General features: G+C 39.3%; 1 protein-coding gene across 15 annotated transcripts in view; it reads right to left on the bottom strand.

Annotated features, from left to right (window-relative positions):
* Positions 1–2735: 2735 nt before the first annotated feature.
* Positions 2736–27668, bottom strand: part of IMMT (inner membrane mitochondrial protein) — a 39666-nt gene continuing 14733 nt past the window's right edge. For 2 of the 15 annotated variants that reach the window (XM_036076182.2, XM_078056342.1), the window contains 13 exons: positions 27260–27449; positions 22667–22778; positions 20582–20719; positions 20130–20225; positions 17011–17147; positions 14495–14598; positions 13121–13256; positions 12291–12420; positions 10178–10192; positions 8611–8834; positions 6008–6139; positions 4902–5031; positions 2736–3671 (listed from right to left, as the gene is read on the bottom strand). In XM_036076182.2, coding sequence (XP_035932075.1) covers positions 3058–3671; positions 4902–5031; positions 6008–6139; positions 8611–8834; positions 10178–10192; positions 12291–12420; positions 13121–13256; positions 14495–14598; positions 17011–17147; positions 20130–20225; positions 20582–20719; positions 22667–22778; positions 27260–27449 — 2158 coding nt within the window. In that variant the 3' untranslated portion in view covers positions 2736–3057. Of the gene's footprint in view, positions 3672–4901; positions 5032–6007; positions 6140–8610; positions 8835–10177; positions 10193–12275; positions 12421–13120; positions 13257–14470; positions 14599–17010; positions 17148–20129; positions 20226–20581; positions 20720–22666; positions 22779–27259; positions 27450–27668 lie in introns of those variants that run through there. The other 13 variants (XM_036076184.2, XM_036076183.2, XM_078056334.1 and 10 more) reach the window with 13 other exon arrangements.

Genomic DNA, 27668 nt, shown 5'->3' with positions numbered 1-27668 from the left:
TGCTAATGGAATGACGGAAATGTAAGATACATAGGGTCTGGACAGGGAAGGAACATCCAGCCTGGCCCAGGAAGGAGCCTAACCTGTCAAAACGCTATCCATCCAATCCGCACAGCCGTGGACTGAGAGAATTCAGGACTGGAGATCAAGCCCAAGAATAGTTTACAGAGCTCCGCAGGATTTCAGACTCTTGAAAACTGAGAATGTCCAAGAGTATAAAGGTTATGAGAATTTATTCCTGGGGAAACCTAAACTTTGCCACCAATACCAGTGGAATTGGCTCCTACAACAATGGCACCTCTGCTGACTCTTGCCTCGTAATCCCTCTAAAACCCCCTCTCCTGAAAACCCCAGGGCAGCGTGCCTACAGCTAGCGTGAACTAAGAAGCCAGTGAAACCACATGACTTCCCCATGTTTTGGAAAAGGGCAGAGTGGCCAGTTACCCTCTTGTTCTTCCACCCTCGTCCTCTCTTTATACTCTCCTGGTGACCTCAGGATCCCTGAATGCTTCAGGGGAAGGAAACCAATGGGGGGTGGGGGGGTTGTTCAGCTTTGGTTTGGGGTAATGGTGACCACTGGACCTGATGAAGAGTGATTTGCCTGATATTGAATCCTTTTTATTTCCCATTTATGTTAAATTAGCTGTTCTTCTGCACTGAGTTCAAGCAAGTTACTTTAAAACTGGTGGGACAGCTCATCTGGGACTTGGAGACTTTTATCCAGAACCTGTTAAGAAAGAGCAGAGGATTTAAGTTAATACTAAGGAATAGAAAGACTTCGTGCCTTTAAAAAGACTGTCTAAAACTGCATTTTAGTTACATTATTGATTTTTGAAACATTAAAGCAAAGATCAGAGTTTTAATGTTATATCCGGAGGCATGAGTTTAAAATGTTGAGGAACACTTCCTACAGCACTCCAGGGAGGCAGTAAGGTAACCCGTTTAAGGCTCAGATAGATTGAGACAATGAAAGCAAGACGAATAATGATTTGCTTCACACGATCAAGTCAGAAGTGGCAGAGCTGTAACTTAGCACCTACAGCTGAAGTAAAGTGAAGCTGCCCGGCTCTAACTGTCCAAGGTTATAGCCATCTTCCCCCAAACTTGCCCCTTTGGGTTCCACCTTGCCTTCCAGGACAACTGAGAACCCAAGTAAAGGCCCTTTTCACTTGAAGGGGTGCTGAGTGACCTCTCAGGAAGATGGGAGTCTTACTAGGCCTGAGGAGAGAGAATCAAGGCCTGGCCAGGCGTCCCTTTCCAATATCATCCCATTTTCTAATAGGCAACAGTGGTAAGGAGGTTGGTTAATGGAACTACTAAAACTTGAAGGCCAGTGGTCTTCATTATTTTGATTTACTGAGCTAAAATAAACCATTCAGTATTGCTTGCCTCTTATGAGCTCGGATAATCACATCTGATGAGACTTATTTTCCAGCTCCTAGAGAAATTTAGATTTCCTTATAATTGGTAATATTTCCCATGCTGCGTAAGTAAAACAAATTACAAGCACCTTTACCACGACAAACAGGTAAGTAGCTTTGTGAGTTAATGTATTTTGCAATTCCATACCATTCCAAAGGGGAAAGCTGAATTTAGAATAGTCTCATTTTCTTCTGGTAAAAATAGCACACTCTCACTGCAGAAATTAAGGACATTACACAAAGCATGTGTTCCATCAGAGACACTTACGTGTATTTTGTTGATTTAAGAATCTACTCAGGAGAAACATAAGGAATATTAGCAATATCAACCAAAGCCAAAACAGGACCAAAAGATCCCCAAATCAAAGGGTAAGTGCCATGCAAACTTAATGTAACAATCCAAATTCAGGGTCTGGCACACACCCACAGAAATATAAAACAGAATTCCTCTCTCCCTCAGGATTTGCAGATACTTTGCTCAAATAAAAGTGCCTCCTCAGTCTCTTTGTGAACCCATAAACCCCAACAAAAAATTAAAACTCTGAAAACAAATTTGACAGTATTTTCATGGAGTAAGAAAAAAAATCGAAGGAATTTGTTAATGTTTACCCAATATCGCAATTGTCCTAACCTTCAGAGACGTGAACTAAAAAAGTTCTTTGGGTTTTCTGGCAATCCAGTTTAAATATACCACAAAATTATTCAATCCCATGAAGTTTCCAGGCTCACGACCCCCACTTCAATGAAGAGATTCAGTCCAAGTACCAGAAAGGAGCAAGGTCAATTACCAGTGTTTCAGAACTGAGACCTGTGACCTGTTTTGAGGGCTGTTTAATTAAATTCTGGGTAAAGAAAACTTTTTTTTTTTTCCTAATGAAACAGACCAGAGAACAGTACATCACAAGTAGAAAGGGGCTACCAGTGGTTTGAAAAAACTTTTAAGTATGCACACAGGTGTGTGTATATATTGGGTCCCAATATAAAATATAAATTTTTCCTGTGGTGGCAATTTTAAAAGTTTCAGATAGATACTATTATTTCTAGTGCCCTTTAATCACTAGAAATGCTGTATCTCCCATTATAAATATTTTGGCAATTATGCCTTGTACATCACTCTTGAGTTTGACCAGTAGGAATCAGTTCACCAGAACCTTCAAAGCCAAAAACAGACCTTGCACTTCTGGAACCCAATTCATGACCTGCAAACTCAGTGCCCAGGATTTCCTACCTCTGCTGTTGCCACTTCTCAAGGAAATTGTCTACGCATACAACAAACTAGAAATAGTACTTTCTGAAAAGGGATAAGCTACTCAGTTTTTCACTTTTTGTTTTATTCAGTTTGCTCCAAGGGCAAAATCAATAGTCATAGGGATCACAAACATTATTTTGAAGGGCTCACAAGCCTGATCAGTAAAACCTGAAAAACAGAAAATGTTACACAAGTTGCAAAGAAAATACTCCCGGAGTTCACTGACATGATAGCAAGTGGAAATACAAATGCAACAGGTGTTAACATTTAGAACAGTACTTGTAACCTGCTCCTTTCTAGACAATTCTGGGACCCTGTTGCAAACCCTTCATGTATCACTGCTGATTCCCTTTCACATAAAATACTTTACAAAACTCTTTCTAGACCTTACTCTTGCTGCACTTGAGTGGTCCCTATTCCTACGGCGCTGGCGTACGCGGTCAGGATCTCCACTATCTGTTTAGTTTCTAGGGTCATTCGGGCTTCCTTCAGCCAGTCCTGTGCCACTCGTCTGGACTCCCCTGTCAGCTGATTGACAAACTTTGCTGCCAGCTCCAGATCACCATGCTCAATGCAATAGGAGGCATAGGACAGTAATTTAAAAGTGTTTATATCCTCAGGGCTGAGCTCCGCAGGTGGCTTCAGTTGCTGAGGCGGGAACAAGAGCAAGGACTGCAGGTAGGAGAGGAAGTATTGGTATAAGCTATTTCTGGTTTCATCAATCATTGCTACCCTTCGGGCCAGTTTTTGAACAGCATAGAAACGGGCTCTAAGGGTCTCTTCACTGTACACCCCACGGGTCAGAGACTCAGGAGGGATAGCTGCGGTTAGAGCCTGGGCAAATTCACTATCGGCACAGCTGACTCGGATGGCCTCGACCGCACTACCCAGTGGGACAGTGGGCAGCTCTGCGGATGCAGTCTTCATGCTGTACTTGAGCGCCTCCACCGACAGCCAGAGCTGGTGGGCTTTTCGCGCCTCCTCTTCAGCCACTGCATGACCTAGCAGGAAAAAGAAAGGCAAAGAAAAACATTCTTCTCTCCATCTGACTACATGTCCTTCTCCATACCTCCAGAGATCTGATGCACCCTGCACCCTCAACAGGCTAAAGCCACACGTGTGAACGATGGGGCCAGAGAGAGCCGCCTCCAACCTCATCTACCACCATTTCTGGGGTGTTCTTTCTGAGGAAGCCGGCCTCTTCATGAGGCAACCATGGCAAGCCTAAGGATGAGCACCCCCCCCCTTTTTTTTTAAAGAGAGAGCAGGGGAGGGGCAGGGGCAGAGGGACGGAATCCTGGGCAGGCTCCACGCCCAGTGCGGAGCCCAACGCAGGGCTTGATCTCATGACCATGAGATCATTACCTGAGCTGAAATCAAGAGCTGGACACTTCACTGACTGAGCCACCCAGGTGCCCCGATGACTTGTTTTTAGTAAAACCATGAAGAAAACCAGAAGGATGTATGTGCACAAGCACAACTGAGTCTCTTTTCCCTCTTTCTGTGACATCTAGGACAACACATGGTATCTAATTCAGAGGTATTTATTTTAGAATATTTGAGAAAGAAACATATTTAAATTAGGCTAAGACTTCTGTTGACGCCATCAGAAACTTCCTGCAAAGGAATGGCACACTTCAAGTAAACCTGATGGAATACTGGATCTTGGAATTTTATGAGTAGTTTATTTTTATACTTATCTGACAAAGAGGCTCTGGAACACCCCCCCAAAAAGCTCATTTTATCAACATCCTTACTGTCAGGACATTTCCCCTTCAGTGTGGCACACGGAAGCCTCAGAATAACTTCTGTCCATCTGGTGGGCGGAACCAACAAACCACCACTTCCAAACCAGGACTGGAGACAGGTCGGCAAAAGCTGGAGGGCGAGCATGGGGATACACTGGCCTTTTGCTCCTCTCAGGACACATGAGACATAACCAAAGTGTGTTGGGTTACCTGCCTCGTTAATGGTGATCTCCAGTCTATCACACACCGAGTAAAACTTCAAGTATTTAATTTTTAGATTCTTTTTAATTTCCTCTCACAAACTCTCTACGTTCCAAACTTACCAAATCTGGGCTAATTTTCTCAGAAATAAATAAAATTTAATAGCATGAGTTCAGCAACTTTATGCCCTAATGCTGATGCATGTATCCCATTGTCCTCCTACCAAGAAATTATCCTAAAAAAGCTGGACTGAATAAAATTATAAGAGGCCCATGCGCTCACTCTGAACAGCCTGTTCGATTCCTCTCAGTCTGGCATAGGCAGTGTTTATATCCAGAGTAAAGTTGTCAACTTGCTCTTGACTGAGCCGACGGAACTCTAACTCTTGTTCAGCCAGTTTCTCAGACAGGTCCTGAAATAAAACACAAACAGTGTCCAGAGAAGAGTGGTGCTACTTCAGTGCATGGCATCTTTGGGACACTACAGTCTTCCAGCAACTGCCATCTCACAAGCAAAGAGGGCCTTTAAAATCTCCAAACATCTGTCATGAAACTCCTCCATGATGTGGAAGGTCTCAAAAATTTCCTCAAACTCATAGCTGATGTGATTTTCTACAAATTTACTGACAGAACCTAGTATTAGAGGAAGCAGACCAGGAGGAGAAGCAAGCAAACTATTATAAAAGGAGAAAATGCTAACTTTAGAAAATAACTGTACCGCCACCCCAACACAGCAGATTAAACTGTATTCAATATCCCTGATTCAAGAGCTTATATATTCCATTTTTTTCTCAGAAAAATACCCATCAAATAAATTTAAAGTAAAATACCTTTTCATATTGGCATAAATTTCAATTTTCTGGAAGATCTCCCTACGTGGATAACCTCATTCTCTTCTTGTGAGACAAATAAGTTAATATATTATAAATGGCTTGCTGAATAGAAATGAATTATGATTAGAGATACCCTGACTTGCTGTGATTTCCGAACTTAATCTCTCTGGAAGTTTCCTCAGATACAAAAATCTGAGCATGGCCACACAGTCCGTAGGAGTTTGTGGAGATAATAAAGCAGGAGTTACACATGTCAAGTATCATCTGCATTTCTGAAACCCCCTGTACCAACCCTCCCTAAAGCTTTGAAGGCTCCAAGTAATTAGGACACAGATACAAAACACACATGATCAATAACAACATAGGTACATCTTTCTGTAAAAGACCGCAGTGTTACAAATATACAAAGGCCCCAGTGCACCGAGGCTAGGTGCACACTCCTCCATACCCTCAGAAGGAATGACATACAGGGCACACGAAAAGGAAAGGACAGACTGTTCGTTTAAAGGGGGAAGGGAGGCTGAAGGGCCTCTGATACTCGCGCACAGGTCCTCACCTGTTCAAATTCGTATTTCAGTTCCTGCTCTTGTACCCTAAGGACATCGCGTAAGTGATCAGTGTGGGCAGCAGCCTGTCGGCGAAGCTGGGTTCTCATTTCATTCTCCATGGCATCTCTGACTTCCTCTACCTGTGAAACCACAGGAATGATTAGTTCTTAATTCTCCACATTTGCTTTTAGAAAAAGAGAAAGACTAGTAGCAAGGATGACAGCAGCTTCCGTGTCCTGAGCTGCTCTGATGTGCCACACATGTAGACACGTTCCTAACGTCTCTTACATCCATCAGAAAGCTGAACGTTGGAAGGTGACTCAAAAACAAGGTCACACAGCTGTGGCAAAAATCAGATTTCAAATGGTGTCTCTCTGGCCCCCAATTCGGTTTCTCCCTATCACCAGGCTGTATCTTATGTAAGGCGAACACTATCATTTCCTGAATCACTCACTCCCGTGACAATTAACAAATCCCAACTCCTGGAAAAAAAGAACTACAACTTGGGATCAAACACAGCTTCACCACAACCATCTGTGTGACCTAGGAATAATGCCTATTGTAAAGAACTATGAAATAGAAAATAAATATCTGGCAGTTACTTTATACAATTTCTTCTAAACAAAGAAAACTGCTCTGAAACTGTGAATTTAAATTCACAACACAGCCCAGATCTAACCAAAAATATGAAAAGGCTAGCACGTCTTGCCTAACAATTAGCCATGGGTCATATTACAAATTATTTAATACTAAGTACCTGGATATCATAACTTTTCTCTCAGAAATAACAGAAGTAATGAATAAACCCATTCAGTCAATGCATACATATTTATGAAGTGCCAATCCTGTGCCCGGCAGTCCCTACTATATGTTTGGATGCAATGGTGGCTCAAGGCACACTAACTTTTTGTTCTCATATCATGTACAATTCAATGGAGGGATCAGACAGTAAATAAATCAATCAGACATGTCAGACTGTGAGAGAAAGTTATAGAGACTCTGCACTGAAAGAACAGGAAAAGCCTTGCTGAGGTGACATCCAAGCTTAGAACTAAGGTTTAAAGAGAAGCGTAACAATGTACGAGGCAGAGCAAACACCCCAAGGCAGAATAAGTAGTGAAGGTACAAAACCAAACAAAAAACCAGGGCACCTGGCAAATACAGGCAATAAGGGAATTAAGGGAAGTCTGGCTCACACCAAACAGGAATAAGATCAAGAGGCCTTTTAGGTATGGGTTAAGAATTTGGATTTTATATTAAATGCAGTGGGCCATCAGCGCAAGGTTTTCAGCAGCCTAGTGTCTGATCAGAATGGGTTTTAGGAGGACCAAGTGCCATGTAAATAAACATAGAAAGATGGGTATGAAAACAGGGAACCTGGGGGCGCCTGGGTGGCACAGCTGGTTGAGCAGCCAACTCTTGGTTTCGGCTCAGGTCATGATCTTAGGGTCCTGGGGTCAAGCCCCACCTTGGGCTCCGTGCTCGGCAAGGAGTCTGCTTGAGGATTCTCTCTCTCCCTCTTCCCCTCCCCAAGCTTGCACTCTATACCCACCTTATAAATAAATAAATCTTAAAAAACAAAAAAAAGGATAAAAAAAAAAAGAAAGCAGGGAACCTGTTATGATGATAATCTGGACTTGGAGAAAGTGGACAAACTTGGGATTTACTTTGGATGCAGAACTGGATGTGTTAGTGGATGGATGTGAAAGTTGACAGAGGAACAACTAAGCATGATTTCTGGCTTGAGCAACTGGGTAGATGGAAGATTTAGAGAGAAACAAGCGGAGCGGCTGGGAGACAGGTTGGGGAGAGTCAAGAAATCTGTTTTGGACAAGCTGAGTTTGAAACAACTACTGAAAAGCCAGCTAGAAACACCAAGTCAGCAGCTGGACAGGAGGAACCTGAAGGCAAGGCAGAGGCCAGAGCCAGCAACATAAATGTCCCCGTGATGGACAGGATTTAACCTTCTAAGTCACAGGTCTAGATAAGAGCACTTGGAGACAGTTTAGATAGATAAAAGGTTTCAGAACCAAGGCCAGTACATGCTCCTATTTGGGAGGCTGAGCAAAGAAGGGGGTAAATGAGTGGCCAGCAAAGTGGGAGAAAGGCCAGGAGAGTGTGGTGTCCTGGCAACCAGGGAAGAAAGAACTTCACAGAGGAGGGAGTGCTCACGAAGGGAGGATAAGTACTCAGGCGCTCAAATCAACCCGGAGACACCTATTTAATACATGACATGCCCTGACAGAAGACTAAAGGAGTGATCTCATCCATTCTTAACCAAAACACTGGCGGAGAAAAAGACACTCAGAATCCAACAGAGATTTTTTTCAGCACTGCTTTAGGGGACAGAGGCTCCACCAGGAAAAGATAAAGTAGATAATCTTGGATACCAAGGGCTTGTTATTTCTTTCACTTCTGCATCTGCTCAACATAAAAGAACTCTGCTACAATAATCCTTCCCTAGAAGTTCTGACTAGAACAAGGGCCAAAGCTCCATTCAATGGTGGGTCGGCATGATTTACATCTAATATTTTAAAGTCAATGACTATTGGTATTATCTCTAGAAGCAGCTATTCAAGTGGATTCACGTTAAATTTCTCATTTACTCTACCTTTCTGTCCTGTTCGGCCTGTATCTCACTTCTGTGATGTTCTAATGCTTTTGCCACTGCAGAGTCAAATGCCCGCTTTTCTTCTAGCTTTTGTTTTTCCAAGGCTACTGCAATGTGCTGCTTCTCTGTGGCTTTCTGTTCTGCTAGCTCTCTGTTTAGTTGGTCAATGCGGCGATGTGCATGAGCAATCAGGGAGTTCAGATCATCAGTAGACAGCTTGTCAGCTAAACAGAAAATTACATTAAAATGTTAATGATTTCACCAATGAAAATTATACATCTACAAGGTACTTGCTTCAAGTGATAGTAATTTTAACAGCTGTAAAGAAAGCAAAGGGTAGCTAACCCTTTGAAGTGGATTTAGATTCTCCACTGCCATCAGAAATTCATAGCCTGTGTCCAACTAACTAAGGCATGTTCAAACCCAAGTGAAGTAATTTAGGTAGGCCTTCAAGTATATAACCAGTTCTTTTCCAGGAACCCAAATTAGTACTTCCAATCTGAACTAAATATAAATAGATTTTATAATTCACCCTAATTTTGCCTCTAAAGACAGTTTATGTATATACACTTCTATATTTTCATTCATGCATAAATGTGATTAGTCATAAAAGGCATCCTAATATTCTTTTCTGTTAAATCTCAAATTCAGATTCTCTGAATTTTCTCTAGTAAGAGTTTCTATACCTTTTCTTAAACAGATGGTGTTACCCAGAACAATGATCTGCAACCAGAGCTGTCCATTAGAATCACTTGTCGAGTTTTTTAAAATACACACGGCAGAAGATTCTGATTTAGGCTTAAGCATGTGTTTTGTTTTCAGATCTCACGTTCCAAAAGTATTCTGACACATTACTATAGGTTAAGAATTATAGCTTTAACAGCAAAATGCAGAATGTGGGAAATACTACATGATAAATGACTCAATTCCACAATTAAAGAACTGAGAAGCAAAAAACAAAGTGGGGATAAGAGACTTACTGACCAAATTCAAGACATGTAGCTCCTTTGGATACTGAAATAAAACAACTAAAAACCTCTTTCTATAAAATGATTGGGGATAACTTAACACTAAAAAATGACATGTGATGACATTAAGGAATTATTGTTTTAGGTGTGATAATGATACAGTGATTAATGTTTTTTTAAAAAACATATGGAAATGATTTACAACTGAAAAGGATATATGATATTTGGGATCTGATTCAATATAAACTGGGGAAATAAGTGACAAAAACTAGCCATGTGTTGACAATTGCTGATGTCGGGTGATGGATCAATGAGCTTATTATAGTTTTCCTCCTACTTTTCTATGTTTGAAATTTTACAAAATGAAAGCTTTAAAATATATACATATCTCTATCTACAGGTTTCCAATCACTGAAACATTTGTTCCTGAGAGCACATGGATGCCCAAAACATCCAAATCAGATTTATCTCGTGCAATGTAATTCTGTTATAAATTATTTAGATGCTTTAGTGTAAGAATCATAGGCAAATAAAAAGACTTCAGTATTTTAAGACACAAAACAAAAGCCTTTAAATTTAAAACACACAAAATTACTCACCCAGGTCAGAAATACCTACAAAGAAAAAGAACAGTTTGAAAAAAAGAACATACATATTTCAATTATTAATCATTAAATAGGAATATCCAAAAAGAAATGGGGAACAAGAAACCAGTAGTAGAAAAAGCATATTTTAATATTAGAAAGCAAAACAATAGAGTTTATTTCCTAAAACGTAAAAGGATAAAAGGACATAGGCAATATAAATCAAGGTAAATGCTAACATTTTACAAAATAAGAGAGTCATTCATATTAAAAGTAGCTTTGGTTTCCAGGGGCTCATCTGTATTTTTGATAAAGCAAATTTACACAGAAACCTCTGCCCCCCATTAGAAATTACTTTTCATTAAGTCCTAGTCTGGACTCTCAGTACCAGGCCTCTCCAACATTTCAAATACTTAAGAAATCAATATTCTATCACAAGCACCACCTTGAGGACACAGTGACAGGAAAGGGGAACCACAGCCAGTCTCCTGCCTCTCAGCATGAGCTTCTTAACATCATGGGCATGACCCCTGAATTCAGAAAGTTCAAAGACAGGTATTTTTCACCCCAAATGGCTCTAAAAGTCAACTACTTAATCTGGTATTAGACCAAAAAAACAGGAATCTGTCCGTGTTGCAGGAAAAACTGGCAAGATGAAGAAAATGAGATAATGTCAGTCTCAACAAGGCACATAAATAGGACTACATATACTAGTCTATAGCAATAAAGGAACTGTCCCCTGGAAATAATGACAATCTACAACCTGCACTTCATTTTCCCATCCTGGCAACATCCACCTAGGCTCCCCCTCAAGGCTCCTCCTCCCTCCCCCCACAGTGGTAACCACTATCTCTAAATATAGTGTTTATCTTTTTTTTTTTAGATTTTATATATATATATATATATATATATATATATATATATATATATATGCATCCTAAAACAACACATTGTTTTGTTTTGCATGTTCTTAAGCTTCATGTAAGTGGTATCCTACTCTATGTATTCTTCTGCAACTTTTTTTCTTAACATTTATGTTTGAGGGGCGCCTGGGTGGCTCAGTCGTTAAGCGTTAAGCATTAAGCGTCTGCCTTCGGCTCAGGTCATGGTCCCAGGGCCGCATAGGGCTCCCTGCTCCGCGGGGAGCCTGCTTCTCCCTCTCCCACTCCCCCTGCTCTCTTGCTGTCTCTCTCTCTGTCAAATAAATAAATAAAATCTTAAAAAAAAAAAAACTTATGTTTGAGAGATATAGTTTTGGTTCATTCATTTATACTGCCACATGGGAGGCACATTTAGCAGTTTCTGATTTTTCTGCTCTTACAAATACAGGGCTGCTATGAATATTTTTATGAGTCTCCTTGAGCACCCGTGTGTCTTCTTAAGCACATACCTAGGAGTTAACCAGTTGGATCAGGTAGTATATACATTCTGACCTAGGCCCACAGAGGCCTAGAACACCAGTTCAGTTCCTACCTGACGTTCAACTTATAACAGACAATAGCATTTAAAGAGTATTTTGAATTTGTTAAGACTGGTAATTTATGTGACTGTTAGTACTCTCAGAGCACTTCAGGAAAATGTGACTATTCTCTGCAGTTACACTGTATGAAACAAAGTTAACAAAGTTCCCTGCATTCTGAGCTATTTGCAAGTAGATAGTCATAAAGATGATTTCCTTCTCACCAAGGGCGTTTTCAACCATAATGTTGTCACAGAGCAGTCCTGAGGCGTACCTTAATTCATTACAAATATTTTTTAAGTACCAAAGGCTTTGAATAATTTTACATGTATATATATAAAATATTCTAATAGATTTAAGGTTATAATGTCACTCTCACTTACTTGGATTTTAAATTTTTTATTCCTGAGTAGCAGAGACCTGAATAGAACCATTGGTTCTGGAATCAAACACTGGCTGGAACTTGTGTCCACCATGACTAAAACCATGGGAGCACTGTCACCTATCATGGCTATGACTGAAATAAAACGTAGAAAACACTGTACTGTCACCAAATGAGATATGCATACCAGAGGTGTTTGGATTCGATGAATGGGGTTAAAGCAAGTTTAGCTGAACAGCTGTTAAAACACAAAAACAGTGAAGTACCAACACTTCAGTAGTACTTACTCATCCCTTTCCACCCTGGCAAGACTTCTGGGGTAATACTGTCCAGTTCTCGTTTAAAGTCATCCCGGGCTTGGACCACCAGCTCATGATACTGAGATACGACCTTAGCCTCAGACTGAGCTGCTTTGACCTGAACAAATACAGGGGGTATGCGGTTAAAGTGAACAGAAATTACCATCACCATCCAAAAAAAAGAGAAATTATATTCATGTATTTATATGTTGGCTGGGAATATATAAATAATATATACAGAGAAAGCTAAAGCTTAGAAAAAGGAACATAAGCCCTGTAATTCAAACAAGCCCTTTACCATCTTACTTTGTCCATGTCCCTCTTTCTCTGGTCACAGGAAACTACCCATATAGACTACGTTAGTGCAGACAGAAGATCTGCTACAAAATTAAAATTTTCATTTAATAGCCACGACCAAAAATATTACCTATTATAAAAAGTATCGACAATAATAGATTATCCACTTTGTGCCCAGATAAGTTTTTAAAATTAGTAACAACTTCTATTCTTTGCAGGGGAAAAGGGAGAAAGAAAGGAATCTTATTACTTTCCTGAATTCTTCAAATCCTTTGAGTAAAGGATTATATTTATAAATTTCAAAATGCAGGGCACCTGAGTGGCTCAGTCAGTTAAGCGTCTGCCTTTGGCTCAGGTCATGATCTCGGGGTCCTGGGATCAAGCCCCGCATCGGGCTCTCTGCTCTGCGGCGAGTCTGCTTCTCCCTCTCCATGTGTGATCTCTCTCACTTTCATTGTTTCTCAAATAAATATTTTAAAAACAAAATTTTTTTAATGCTGTAAAAGACCTAAGAAACGCACCTTTTGGACCACATTATCCAGATCAACTATCATGTTGTGAAGTTTCCCCTCTGCGGCAGTTATATGAGATTTGGCCCCAGGAACCTCTTCTTTCTTTGCATTTTCAATTACACTCTTCATCTTCTCTAGCTCTTCTCTGCAAACCAATAAAGCAAAAGAAAGATTTAGTATTATTCCTCATCAACTTTAGCAAAGAGCTTGATGTAAATACAGCAAACAATTGTTAAGAGTCTATGAAAAAATACAATGAAAAAAATTACTCAAGTGTTTTTTCACAATAAATACAGGCAGAGAAGCTTTCCTTACTAACAACTGAAAACAGCTTGGTCAGAAGCTAGATTTACTAGCGTGAACCAGAGAAGGAGCATGGTGTAGAGGGAAATACACAGGCTTCAGAACTAGGAAAACCTGGATCCAACTCCCAGATCAGCCTCTCCTTTGGTGCTCACCCTTGTATGGGGATTAGAAGTAATTAATGAGAAGTACCTGGCACAGTGCCTGTCCCATTGAGCGCACTCAATAAATGGCAGCTTTTATATGGATTAGGCTGATTCCCCTTCAGCTGAGAGAGAGCTTAAGGAAGGCGGAAGCAAGGGAGGAAGTCAAGGAGCTCACTGAGCAAATATAGCTGGGTCTCGAGGAGCCCTCATGATTCATAATGTTTCACAAATTGGATGAACTGTGGCCTACCCACCACAAAACACAGAACTCAAGAGCCCCGACTCAAGGTTTAGTGATGTGAGCATAACGTCTTAAATCTCCTAAAAGTATGCTGGCTTGAACTAGAAGACTTCTCTTTCTCTATGAATAATATTTTATTAAAAATGACACCAAAATTTTGAATGACAGTGATTCCAAAACGAGAGGCTGATGAGACCCTTTAGTCACATGCAGGTTTCCATCATCAGAGGCTGATCTTATACCTGGCTTGCTTGATCCTAGATTTAGCCAAATTCCAGGAATCAAGGTCAGGGTGGCATAAAACTAGACTAGGTACGAAGTACTTTGATAGCTAAGACAAAAAGACATACTCTCAAACATACTCTCAAAATTCTGATTAAACCACCCCTGAAAAATCTTGAAATTATGGCAGAACCTCAGTAAATCCACTGAGATACATCACCTAAAAGAAAAACGGCTTTTTATACAAGATCCTTTATATAGGTTTCTGCCAAATTTACTTTGGCCTAATTATATTTTATTCCCTCTCTCCTTTTTAAACCTCTGTGGTCCTGATACCAATAGAGATCAAGTGGAGGTGAAGGTGAAGGGTTTCTCTGTCTCTTCTTTCTATACCGACAGTACAAAGAAAAGCCAGCCCAAAGAAAGCCACCAGGAGGCCCTAATTACTTGTTAAAGTCCATGAGTAATTACTTGGCTTTGAGAAGGGCATCAGCAGCCTCATCGACTGCCTTTCTGCGTTCCTTCAATGCGCCCTCCACTGTGCGCCACTGAGCCGACTTCTTCTCACCTGCAATCTAAACAAAAGGTTTTACTTACACAAACATGAATAACCACTATTACAGTCATAGGATACACCAACGTGGCTAAATTTAGAAACAAGGGCATTAAATTCAAAGGTAAAAACTTATATACGGCATTTCTTCAGAGTAGGGTCTCTTCATCTAAGGTTCATGGTTAGAACCAAAGAAGTCCATGAACCCCATCAAAACTGTAAAAGACTGTGTTCTAGTGTGTATCAGCATTTTCTAAGGAGAGATGATATTTATATTAGATTCACAAAAGGATATTATGAAGCAGAAAAGGTTAATAAGAACAATAACTCTTCAATTGTTTGATTATTCTTCAATGAAGCACCAATATTTAAAATTCTCTTAATTGCAGGTCTACCAAAATCAGTTTAAGAATAAGTAGAAAGTTTATACATTTGTACAGTCCTTACTCCTCCAAAACATTATCCTAAAAAATGACCCTCTGTAACTGGTAAAGTGAAAATCAGCTCCTTGAGCTGAATTTTATAAAATGTTAATTTTATATATATATATACAAAAGTCCTCTTTGAAAATCTTTATAGAGGTCCAAGGATAAGCTGTTCTGTAGAATAGACACTAGATTCCCCTACTATCAAGCCACGACCAACGGTTTCCAAACACTGTTTTGAGAAAGTAATTCTGTATCTATTGTAAGAGCCTTTGTGCACCAGTTTTTTTTACACAAGTTGGAATCCATTTTTAACATTTCAAAACGTGTTCATTCATGTTTCTGATAATTTTGTAACACCAGCTAATATCCCCTAATCTAGTTAACCACTACCGTAAGATGTCCTTTAGTTGTAAAATCTTGATTTTAATAGATTTCATACTATCTAATCCACATGCATTACATAGTGTGCATTCATTGGGAAGAGGAAATACCCTCTTACGCAGCCTTTCACCAAAGTAATACCATTGACATTTAAAGCTTCTAATCAGTGTCCTTCTGAAACATACTGGTCTATTTCGGTTTGAACCCAAATTCCTGATATTCTACAACTTACAGCCTTCCCACACCTGTATAACCAAAATATTAAGTATTCTCTGTGTAGTTTCCACTTTTCCTGACTGAACTCTGACTGAAATTTAAATTTTTTTCTTGGACACTGAATAAACCAGAATTTTAAGTTTTTTTTTTTTAAAGGTTGTAATTTCTAGCTGTTTACATGAGAGCTCTTTTTTGTGATGTATGTGTGTAGGACTGAAACAATGTGAAGTGTGTTTAAATTCTGTAAAAAGCACACAGTTATAGTGGCAAAGTAACTTTACTTATGGCACAAGATCCTGATCCCTGAGATTCACAGTTTATGTATTTATTTTTACTCTTTAAACGACTTGGTGTCTAGATATATTTTTATACATTGAATAACTGAATGTAATTATTAAAAAAAAATTAAGTCCCAGTATTACAGTTTTAAATCAATGTAATTACTTTCTCTTATGTGCTCAATATAAGTTAAATAATCAACACAAGCATTTAAAATAGCTGGTTTTGGGGCATCTGGGTGGTTCAGTCAGGTAAGCATCCGACTCTTGATCTCAGCTTACGTCTTGATCTCAGGGTCATGAGTATGCTGGGCTCCACACCCAAAAAACAAACAAATAAAAATAATAAAATAGCTGGTATTTGGAGGTACATGGGATCTCTCTGTATTTTTTTTTTTTTTTTTTGAGAGAGCGTGAGAGGTGGGGTGGGGAGGAGCACGGGCAGAGGGAGAAGGAGAATCTTAAGCAGGCTAGCTCCATGCCCAGCTCAGAGCCAGATGTGTGGCTCCATGCTGGATCTCATGACCCTGAGATCATGACCTGAGCCAAAATCAAGAGAAAATGGTATTATTTCTTATAACTGTGTGACAATCTAAAAGTATCTTAAAGTAAAAAGTTTATTTTAAAAAATGGCAAAAAAATTAAAACTTAAAATTAAAAAACTAAATTAAAAATCGTTGGCAATTTTAAAGCAAAAAAAAAGCAGACAAATAATATTCAAGCACTATTAAGATATGAAAGCAAACAGGAACTAATTCTTGTACCATATCATTGTTGTGAGATAAAGCACTATATGAAACTCATTAAAAACAACATGCAAAGATTTTTCCTGCCTTGTTTATTTAAAAAAAGTTACTCTAGGGGCGCCTGGGTGACTCAGTCGGTTAAGCGTCTGCCTTTGGCTCAGGTCGTGATCCCAGGCCCTGGGATCAAGTCCCGCATCTGGCTCCCTGCTCAGCGGGGAGTCTGCTTGTCCTTCCCCCTGCCTGTGCTCTCGCTTGCTCTCTCTCAAATAAATAAAATATTTTTTAAAAAGTTACTCTAGATAGTCTTCACTTAGTGGGAGAAAGCCCATACTAGAAGGAAGAAATCAGTCTTAAGTACTACCTGTCTATCCATTCTTTGGCTCACCTCAGAATTGTCCATGGCTGCTTTCAAGATGTTGGAGTGCGCACTGACAGCCTGCACCGCAGCATTCTGAGCTATAATGGCCTGTTGAGTGATGTGAGCAGTTTGGCTCAGAGCATCTTCTAAGCTCCTGGCTACAGCTGAAATACATAGAACAGTTAAAATAACAAATCCCTCCCTCCTAAATAACTTTATTGTAAACTTCCCTTCTTCTCCTACTGAGTCTTCTTTTGCATTTCCTCAAAAATGTAAAAAACAAAAACACAGAGAATGTTTCATTTGAAAGTATGGTAAAATGTTAGTAATTACTAAATCTGGTGGACAGACCTATGGGGATTCATTATACTATTTTTACCTTTATATACAACTGAATTTTTTTCAAAATAAAAAGTGTTCTGAGTTTTTTTTAAGACAAAAAATTGCTTAAAGAAGGCCAGCATATACTTCAAATGGGAGGAACAAAGTTTAAGGCACTGTTCAGCCCCTTTAACTACTAGAGGCTATAAATTCAGTATAACCACCAGCATTTTTCAGTTTAAATAATGATCGTATAGATCCACAGGGAAAAAGAGTATCTCCTCAGCATGAAGGGACACTCAGAGCAACTTACATCACCAAGATATAGGGAGATGACAGACAGACCAGAGAAAGAAAAAGATAAGGAAACATGGCAACAAAAAAGAAAAGGTGGTTTGGGAAGGGACAGTGTTTTCCGTAAGAGAACTCAAGAAACAGCCATATATCAAGATGCAAGAGGCTACAACCTATTAAGATCATATTTCTATATGCTGCTTCAGGAATCAAAAAGAAACCTAATTTTAAGAAAAATAAAGCAAGGGATGATTCCAGATATAATACTAAAATGGCAAAACGGTCATCTGAAGAAAGAAAGCCAGTGAGAAGACTAATTTATCACATATCAGATGATTTAAAAAGGGAAAATATGTTTGGCAGGTAAAACAAAAACAGAAGGTGATTTTGAGCAAAAGAAGCATAAGCTAGAGATGAACAAACGGAACCTCCGAACCACCTGCAGTACCTGGGCAACGGAGATAAAAGGAGAAAGTTGGTGATGAGAAAATACCACACCATGAGTGTCAGACTGAGGTTCACCTGAAGACACAGGGGATATGGGGGCACCTGGGTGGCTCAGTCAGTTAAGCGGCTGCCTTCAGCTCAGGTCATGGTCCCAGGGTCCTGGGATCGAGCCCCGCATCAGGCTCCCTGCTCGGCAGGAACCCTGCTTCTCCCTCTCCCACCCCCCTGCTTGTGTTCCCTCTCTTGCTGTGTCTCTCTCTGTCAGATAAATAAATAAAATATTAAAAAAAAAAAAAAAAAAGACACAGGGGATATGAAGAGAGGGGTATAAAGAGAAAAAGAGGCAGGGAGGGAACATGCATGAGTTCAGGGGTGGGGAAGACATGAGAGCACAGGTAACAGTAAACCACTTCACAGTGGCCCACAGGCTCAAAGTCTTCTTCAGGTCTACTCACTGTACTTTGATTCCTCCTCCCCCCACCCCTTTCTTTCTTGTTTTGTTTTGTTTTTGCTATTCAGTTATAGGAGTTCCATATATATTTTGGGTATTAACCCCTTATCAGACATATGGTTTGCAAATAGTCTCTCCTATTCCACAGGATGCCTTTTTGTTTTGTTGTTTCTTTTGCTGTACAAAAGCTTTTTTAGTTTGATGTAATTCCACTTGTTGCTTCTGTGTGCAGAAAGTAAGAGAGAGAGAAAGCATGAGCAGGGGGGAGGGGTAGAGGGAGAAGCAGACTCCCTGCTGAGCAGGGAGCCCAATGTGGGACTCGATCCCAGGACCCTGGGATCATGACCTGAGCCAAAGGCAGATGCTTAACCGACTGAGCCACCAGGTGCCCCTGGTGCTTTGATTCTTGACAAGAATTACAAACACACACATTTTAAAAGTAAAGCTTGGGAGAAAACTAAGAGGTGACAGACAAAATCCTTAAAATTTTCACTTTGCCCAAAATGAAAGATAGTAAGTGGACCAAAAAAAAAGGGAGCATGATGAAACAGCAGACATCACTAATCTTAAATGTACAACTTACTTCAAGGTGTCTACATAATAAAAGGGAAAAGTGAAAAATAAAATATGAATAAAAAAATTATCTTGATGTGCTGTGGTAGAGAATTCAGGAAAAATTAGGAAGTGGGAAAAAAATATAGAAATATCTCACTTATTTAGAAGTCTTTATTCAACATTCCCAATTATTTGTAACCATGGCCAAGAACTCAGAAGAACACATAAAAAAAAAAAAAAATCCAAGTAGCCAAACTAAAGCCCTGCACCTATACTCCTTCTGTCCCTTCTACTCTTTACATAATTCCAACAAACCTGCCTCCTCAGAGTAGGGCAGAACCAAAGCATTAGAAGGGAAACAAGAACCACTCAAGACAAACAGACAAGCAGAAATAAGACATGGGGAGAAACAAACAAAAACTATAAACAGCTGCCATAAGACTTTAAAACAAACATCTCTCAGTCCAGAAAAAAGCTACATATCCCCTACCTCCAGAGACATCACTATACTGCCCAGTACAATAAAAGATGCTCCCTGCACCTTGTTTAAGACCAGAAAATACATTTTTAGGTATCTAGTATCATTTTTTAAAACCGTCAAAAAGTTTAACATAAAATCGAAACTTAAAAAGGAATATGCTTCGGTTAGCTGGAAACTGGCAATGTGTATAACATTCCACCCCCCCACCAATGTCCGATAAGGAGGCTACTAGACAGAGTCCAGAGGCTGGTAATAAACCAGAGAAATTAAAAGACTCTCAGGGAAGTTGCCAAAACATAAGCAATTTCTGTTCCACAGAATACAAAGAATCTTTAGCACAAACCCTAATAAACACAAATGGATTAAGTACAAGTATTATTTGGAATTTTCTCCAACTGTACACTAAGAATAGCCTTTGTTACCCAGGTAAAAGTTTAAATGGAAAGAATACAAATGATGAAATAAAGGTGGTACACAGACAAATGCCACTAAAGAAACCAAACTAGCTGATGGATGAGAAACATGTGCCAATGGCTGAAGAAGACAGCAACTGATGGAGATGACCCAAAGTGCTTAAGAAGTCGTCTGTTTACATACACTCAATCTTAACTTGTTCTTGCTTTTCCTGTTGTGCAAGGCGAGCTGCAACTTCTTCGGGTGGTCGCTCCCGTACAGAAGTTGAGGATGCTTCCTCTTGCAGCATAAGTAAATAAGAGGAAATCAAATTTCAGCACAGAATTTCAATAGCTCAGAGGGATATAAAAACACCATCGTTTGTACTTGCCAGCTCTATCAACTGAAGGCATTTTGTCACTAGGATTCTAAAACCACATCATCAATGATTCCAACATGAAGAAATAAGGGATCAGCTCTTAAACCTCTTGCTTTCAGAGATTTACTCAGACTCTGAAATTTAAAAAAATTCCCTAAGCAAGTCTGGAAATAAAACCAGCATCAGTGGGTACTTACATACTGTCTAGAGGTTGCCTAGGCATTAAATAGTTCTGATGAACAAATCATTTATAAAACCACAAATATCAACAAACTACCTGAAGCTGCAGGCTTCGGTTGCCCTTCACCAATTCCAGGGTGCTCAGTTTTTATAGATTCCTCATGCTGAACCGCAGGGGCTGGGACTGACGGTGCATCACCTGCTGCAGAAATAATTTGAGCTGCCTCTGTAGGTCCTATAAATATATGTTACTCATGGTATTTATAGTTTCCGGGGTTAACACAGAAGCACACAGGAATCTACTACAACGAACACCCACTTCACATCTGACTCCTTACAGACACAAACGCATGTACTGTCATTACTCAAACATGCAAACAGACTATGGCCCTGTCTCCCATAGACACAAACTCACACAAGATGGACAATGGTGGGAAATGCACAAGAGAAAGGATTCTCTTGCACTTTAAGCACCACCATTCTCAGGCAGGGCTTCTAGTAACAGTACTAAATGACATTAAATCTTAACATATGGGAAGTAGGCATAAAATTTACATAACATGGAAAAGTAGTAACAAAGGAAAAAGGGGCCTGTAATGAAGAAGGTAGACAAAACAAAGTAACCAAAAGATATTTTTTAACTGCTTTGAACAGTGTAGAGATGAAAGTTGTGAGCAAGAACAGTATGACAGTTTTAAACACAAAAGAAGAAAGAAAGGCTGAAAAAAATCAAGAGCTGATAAACAAGTGTTGGAAAAGAAACTGGATAATTCTAGAGGTAAAATAGAGGAGAAAAAAAGAGCAACATAATAGAGAAAAAGAAAATTTAAATAAACTAAAAGTCCCATTTAAGAGACGAAGCTGGATTACTGCAAGGCCTATTACCTGGTCTCCCTGCTCTGCTCTTGGTCCCTTTATCTACTCTCCGCAATAGCCACTGATCTTATTAAAAGTCATATATCGCTCCCTTGGCTCAGAACCCTCCTAACACCTTCCCAACCCACTCAGAATATGAAGCAAAATGCTTATAACGGCCTCCAAAGACTGCCACAATAGGCTTCCTGCTTCCTCTCGACTTCATTTTCTACTGTTCTTCTTCCACTCCAGCTTCATGTGCTCCTTACTAGTTAAATATACCAAGCCTTAACACTAGCTAATCCCTTTGCTTAGGATGCTTTTCTCCCACCAGTCTATTTTATTTTATTTTATTTTTTTTTAAAGATTTTATTTATTTATTTGAGAGAGAGAGAGCACATGAGACGGGGGAGGGTCGGGAGGGTCAGAGGGAGAAGCAGACTCCCTGCCGAGCAGGGAGCCCGATGCGGGACTCGATCCAGGGACTCCAGGATCATGACCTGAGCCGAAGGCAGTCGCTTAACCAACTGAGCCACCCAGGCGCCCCTCCCACCAGCCTTTTATACATGCCTTAATCCCTCACTGCTTTCTAGTCTTTGCTCAAATGACACCTTCCAGGTGAGACTTTCCTTACCCACTCCATTTCAAATTGCAATATTCCCCCCCAACACATCACTTCTGACATCCTATACACTTTACATATATTTATATATAATCTTCCTCCCTTATCCCACTAAGAAATATTTGCAGAGTTTGTGTTTGTTTTTACTATTTTGTTCACTGCTATAGCCCCAGTGCCTAGAAGAATGTTTGGCACATAGGAGACAATCAGTGAATATTTGCTGAATGAAAGAAAGTCAAGAGGTTTAATCAAGGACAGAAGTGACTAAGGAGAAACACAGAAGTTGAAATGTTTACTGAGCAGGTTAGAGTTAGATAAGTGCCATAAATTGGGATAGAATTACTGGCAAATCATGAATGGGGAAAAAAATTCCCCAGACCACAGCTAGATCACTAAGAAGAAAGGAGAAAGGCTAGGAGTCAAAGGGGAAAAATATAAAGAAAGAGTGTTGTAGACAATACAACTCAGTAGCTTTTCATAATAAAGTCCAATTCCATATCCCACTCAACTCCTAAAATGAGTGTCAAATGATAGGTGTAAACATTCCTTCCCTGGTGAGAAGGACCAGAAGAGTGCTTCATGGGGTAGTGGCCCCCTCTTGACCCTTGACCCCAAATTTAATGTATTTAATGTATTTAATGTACAAATACATTAAAACAATTCATTTACCTACAATTTTTAAAAATTGATTCTAAGTATAGGTACCTGTTGTTGAAGCTGGAGTGTCTCCCTTCTGTTTTTGGAGTTGTGAGGCAGGCTGTTTAGATTCCTTCATTACCTCTGATACACTAGAGATTTTTACTGGACCAGACTGAATCTTGGAAATCAAAAACATGTAACATTTCAAATACTTTTTTTTTTTTAAGGCAGCATACAGTAACGTGTAATTATTTCAAAATTCAAGTATATCAGGCTTTAACACTTCACAATATTACGTATCTTATTAATCACAGTAAGGTAAGAGAAGTCTTCATTTTAGAAAAATGCAACCCAAAAACTTCATTCCAAATGACTGGCCCAATTTTCATAGTAACAGAGGCTTCTCTTAGGGCAACTAATAAACTACATGAAGCAGAGCCTTCCCTTTATTTTTTTTTTTTTAAGATTTTTATTTATTTATTTGACAGAGAGAGATACAGTGAGAGAGGGAACAAAAGCAGGGGTGAGTGCAAGAGAGAGAAACGGGGAGTTTGAGAGGGAAAAGGAGGCTCCCTGCTGAGCAGTGAGCCTGATGCGGGGCTTGATCCCAGGATCCTGAGATCAAGACCTGAGCCGAAGGCAGACGCTTAACAACTGAGCCACCAGGCGCCCACATACACAACATTGAGCAGACCATTTCCATCTGCTTTCTAAATCAAATTTTATTGCCTTGTGCATACATTCAGTTAGAAACAATTTTCAGAGGCTCTGAGTAAAACTGAATGTTGGTTTTTTGTTTCTTTAATCTCCCAGATTCATGCAACTGCACACGAAAAAACACAATCCTATTGTAATGCCCAATTTTCTCTTTCTCAGTTACCATCTGCCTTAGTTAAGTTTAAGACCCTGTTCACTAACAGGACTACCATATGATATGCTGGCAAAAATTACTGAGTAACAGAAATATTTTCATTTACCACCTGCGATGTGCATTTTTTGCCAGAACTTGGCAATAGGATTCAGATATCTCAAAGACTATTCAAATATAATATAGTTCTGAACTTTGTCACTACCAGAAATGAGAAATATGTGCATTCTCTTTTAGTAAAATTTTATCATTTAAATCATGAAATACATGCTCACTATAACAAGCAAAATAATATCAAGACATATTAATGGTTTTATTTTGCCTCTTTACTGCTCTTTTCCCTTCAGCACTTGCAGGTAGCCACTGCCAATAACCTGAAATCTATCCTTCCACCCCTGAGCATATGCTCAGGTATATATACATATACAATTTTTCATTTTTTAAAACAAACCAAAATAGGGTTATATTATACAAATTATCATGTAACTCAGTTCTTGGTTTTGTTTTTATTTAATAATCTATCACAGACATTCTCTTCCAGGTCAAGAAATTATTTTCAGTTGCATAACATCCTAATTTAATTGCATATCTTAATGTATCTGCAAACCCTATAATTTTGTCAATTACTCTCCTATTTTTGGACATTCAAGCTGCTTCCTGCTTTTTTTGTTGTTAAACACCCTTGTCCAGGGTGCCTGGATGGTTCAGTCCGTAAACATCTGCCTTCGGCTCAGGTCATGATCCCAGGGACTTGGGATTGAGTCCCTCATCAGGCTCTTTGCTCAGCCGGGAGCCTGCTTCTCCCTCTGCCTGCCGCTCCCCCCTGCTTGTGCACGTGCTCTCTCTGACAAATAAATAAATAAAATCTTTAAAAAAAAAACAAAATTTTTGTCCATGTAACTGAAAAGCACTGTAGTGTGGTATTGTAGGATAGTTTGCCAAAAGAAGTAGTGCTGGGTCAAAGAGGTTATATATTTTTAGCAGCTATTAACAGATCGCTTTCACATACGGTTCTAGCAACTCACACTCTCACAATAAATCTGTGTGTATGTGTGTCTGTGTATAAAAAGGCCTATTTCCAGACTAAGTTGTTCTATTCCTCTAATTTCTAATCCTGTGTCAAAACCTTATTGTTCTATTAAAGTAGGACTATAACAAAGTCAATTACCTGGAAAAGCAAGTGTCCTCTGATCCCTCCCCAACCCAAAACTGTTTTGAAATATTCTTGGCTAGTTTAGTACATTATTTATCCTTTCATGTGAATTTTAAAATCATCTTATCTGATTCTTCAACCTCTAAAGAAATCCATTAGAATTCTTATTAGGTGTATGTGTATATGGGGGGGTGTGGGGGGGGTGTGGGTGTGTGTGGGGTGTGGGTGTGTGTGTATACAATTGTCATTTCTGTCAAATATACACAAATTTAAGGGAAATTTGAGAGAAATGTATATATTTGAGAAAAATGACATTTTTATGATATTAAGTCCTATCCAGGAATGTAGTATTTGTCTCCATTTAGGCAGGTCTTATTCCATGTCCATCAAAAAGATTTTAAGTTTATCTTCTCTCAATATTTATTATCTATGCATAAATAATGTTGGCACCAAAACGATTATCATGAAATAAAATGCACAGCTTCTGAAAGCAAGAAGTTGGTAACAATGTGCAAGAGTAGAGAATGAGTAAATGGTAAAAATTAAAAAATAAAACACTAACTGCTACTGTAATTCAGAGGTGAGAAAATACACTTTGGTGTATGTAGTGAAGGATGTAGGTCTTGAAGAGAACATTAGTAGGCAAAAGAAAGGAAGCCGCTCTGGGTACAAGCCCACCGAGGGAAAAGTTGTGCAAGTGGAAGCGATCTTTGTTTAGCTCTCTGCTTTAACACAGGCCCTTGAAACAGTGTCTGGTATGTAATAATCACTTGATTGACATTTGCTGAATAAATGATGGAAAGCACAAGGTATATTTGTAAGGTAAACTGGCATGAAGCTAAGGATTTATGTGCAGGACCATTCAGAGATAAGGTTGGAAAGGTAAGTAAGAGCCAGACTGCCAAGTGTGTTAAATGTCAACCTAAAAACCAGCAAAAACCATAAACTACAGAATAAAGGCTAGCTTTATTTATTTACAAATGGCTAGCTCCTAGGCTAACTTTTAACCACTCCTGGCTTTACTCTCCTTATTCAGAACATGAAACAATGTCTAAAGTCTCTCTAGTTTTTCATTCTGTGGTCTTCTGTCTTTCAAATGATAATAAATATATAAAAGTTACTTATAAGTGATAACATGAAAATATCATAAAAATGTGATAGCACTTATTTTAGAAGATTCTCTGGTACTGACATGAGGATGGCCTAGATTATGGTAGAAGGAGAGATCTCCGGGGTGGAGACTGGGAGGAAAGTCTTGCGGGGGGGGCAGGAAAAAACAGGTCTAGTGTGGATATGAAGTGATAAAGGTCAGAAGTGGGATGACAGTTGTAATGCAAGAAAAAAAGTAAGTATCAGAGATTAAACAAGATATGATAGCTAACAAAATATAGGCAACTATGAAGATGAACCTAAGAATTCTAACCTAACTATGTGACAGCATGGTACTACCTGTAACACAAAAAAAGCCAATCAAGAAGAGTGTAACTTTTGAGGTGGTGCAGTATGAACCTGCCAAGTAATCCAAGTGGAAATGTTCAGCAGGATAGCTAAAGTGGAATGAGAAGAGGCCATGACTCTTGAGAGAGATAAACACAAGTAATCTACAAAGAATGACACCTGAAGTCATGTCAAGCAAGAAAAGAACACTACTCTCAACTGTTCAGCCTTACTCCTAAAATTGCTCTCAGCTATTTCTCCTGGGTCATGTAGGTTAAAATAGACCCAAGATTTTAGAATGAATCCACAGAATTCTGTTCCTTGACTACTAAAGCTGCAAAACTGTCTCTCTTGGCCAGCACAGACATTATAAAGTTCATATGGAAGAACAAATGATGTGGAAGACTATTTTGAAAAAGCATGACAGGGTCAGGGGAAGGTGTCAGAAGACACTTGCTTTTCCAATTATTAATGTTGTGATAGGACTGACCTCTAGACTATGCTAGATACTAGAGAACAGAAGTCCACCCAATTTCTAAGAAAGTACTAATCAGCCATGTCCAGCCTCACAGCATAAAGAAATACCCAAGACCAAATCAGCAAAACTCCATGATCTCTTTTGTAAATTTTTTTTCAAGCAGTTGTTTGAATGAACAATTATTTAAGATGTTTTTAAAAATTTTAAGCCTGGGGCGGGGGGGGGAAGGTTCAAACTCTGAATATGTACAAAGTTCCAGAAATACCAGAAGATATTCCTGTCAACCAATCAGTAAGTAGCTGAAAATTCTGTGACCCTTGTTTTGTGGTCTAAAAAGAGCCACTACTAACTATAACCCTTGGGTTCTGTGTCATGACCATTCTATGTTTATGTTTTTAGTGTTGTAAGTCAGAGCTTGATAGCTGCAACAGTGTAGGCTGTCACAACCACCCTCTATCCACAGACAACCACAGTTACCTCTGCCCAAGAAGCCTCTTCCATTTACTCTCATGTGCCACGCAATTATTTTCTATGTAGTGGGTACTAATGAGAACACTTAACTCAGAAGGGATAAAAATCCAATTCTACAAATTAATGTTAAAGGAAACTAGTAAACACACATCTGTCAAGTTCTACTGAATTATAAGATATTTTCAGAATGAAAACAACCTGCTTTTACAAGTATTCCATAGGATAAACTGAAATATTGTTTAAAACTCTTACCGGCTTCTTTGGCAACGGAACAGGATAAGGTGGGGAACCAAGAACCATTTCAAAGAGTTTGTCTGAGTAAGGTATGGTTTTCTCTACACTTTCCCGGAAATGGGAATCCCATTTGGCATACAGGATAGTGCCACCAATACCTCCACCAACAAACAAAAGGCCAGCTCCAGCAATTTTACCAGGGGACAACCTAAGTGAAAGAAACAGGAAACACATTTATATTTCTTGGTTCTCCCAAACCTACTTTCTTAGACCAATGTAAAAGTCTCAAAGACCTCTAACCTCCACCCCTCTACTGCTGATTCAGATCACAGCAGCCGAGTTTATTACTATAGCTGCACATCACCTTTCCCTGATTTGCTTTAAAACATGTCTGCAATAGAAAATAACATTTACTTATGTATATTTT

The sequence above is a fragment of the Halichoerus grypus genome, chromosome 10, assembly GCF_964656455.1.
Source record: "Halichoerus grypus chromosome 10, mHalGry1.hap1.1, whole genome shotgun sequence".
Classification (NCBI taxonomy): Eukaryota; Metazoa; Chordata; class Mammalia; order Carnivora; family Phocidae; genus Halichoerus; species Halichoerus grypus.
Note: the sequence above shows the minus strand (reverse complement) of the source record. Positions and strands in the feature narration are given on the sequence as shown.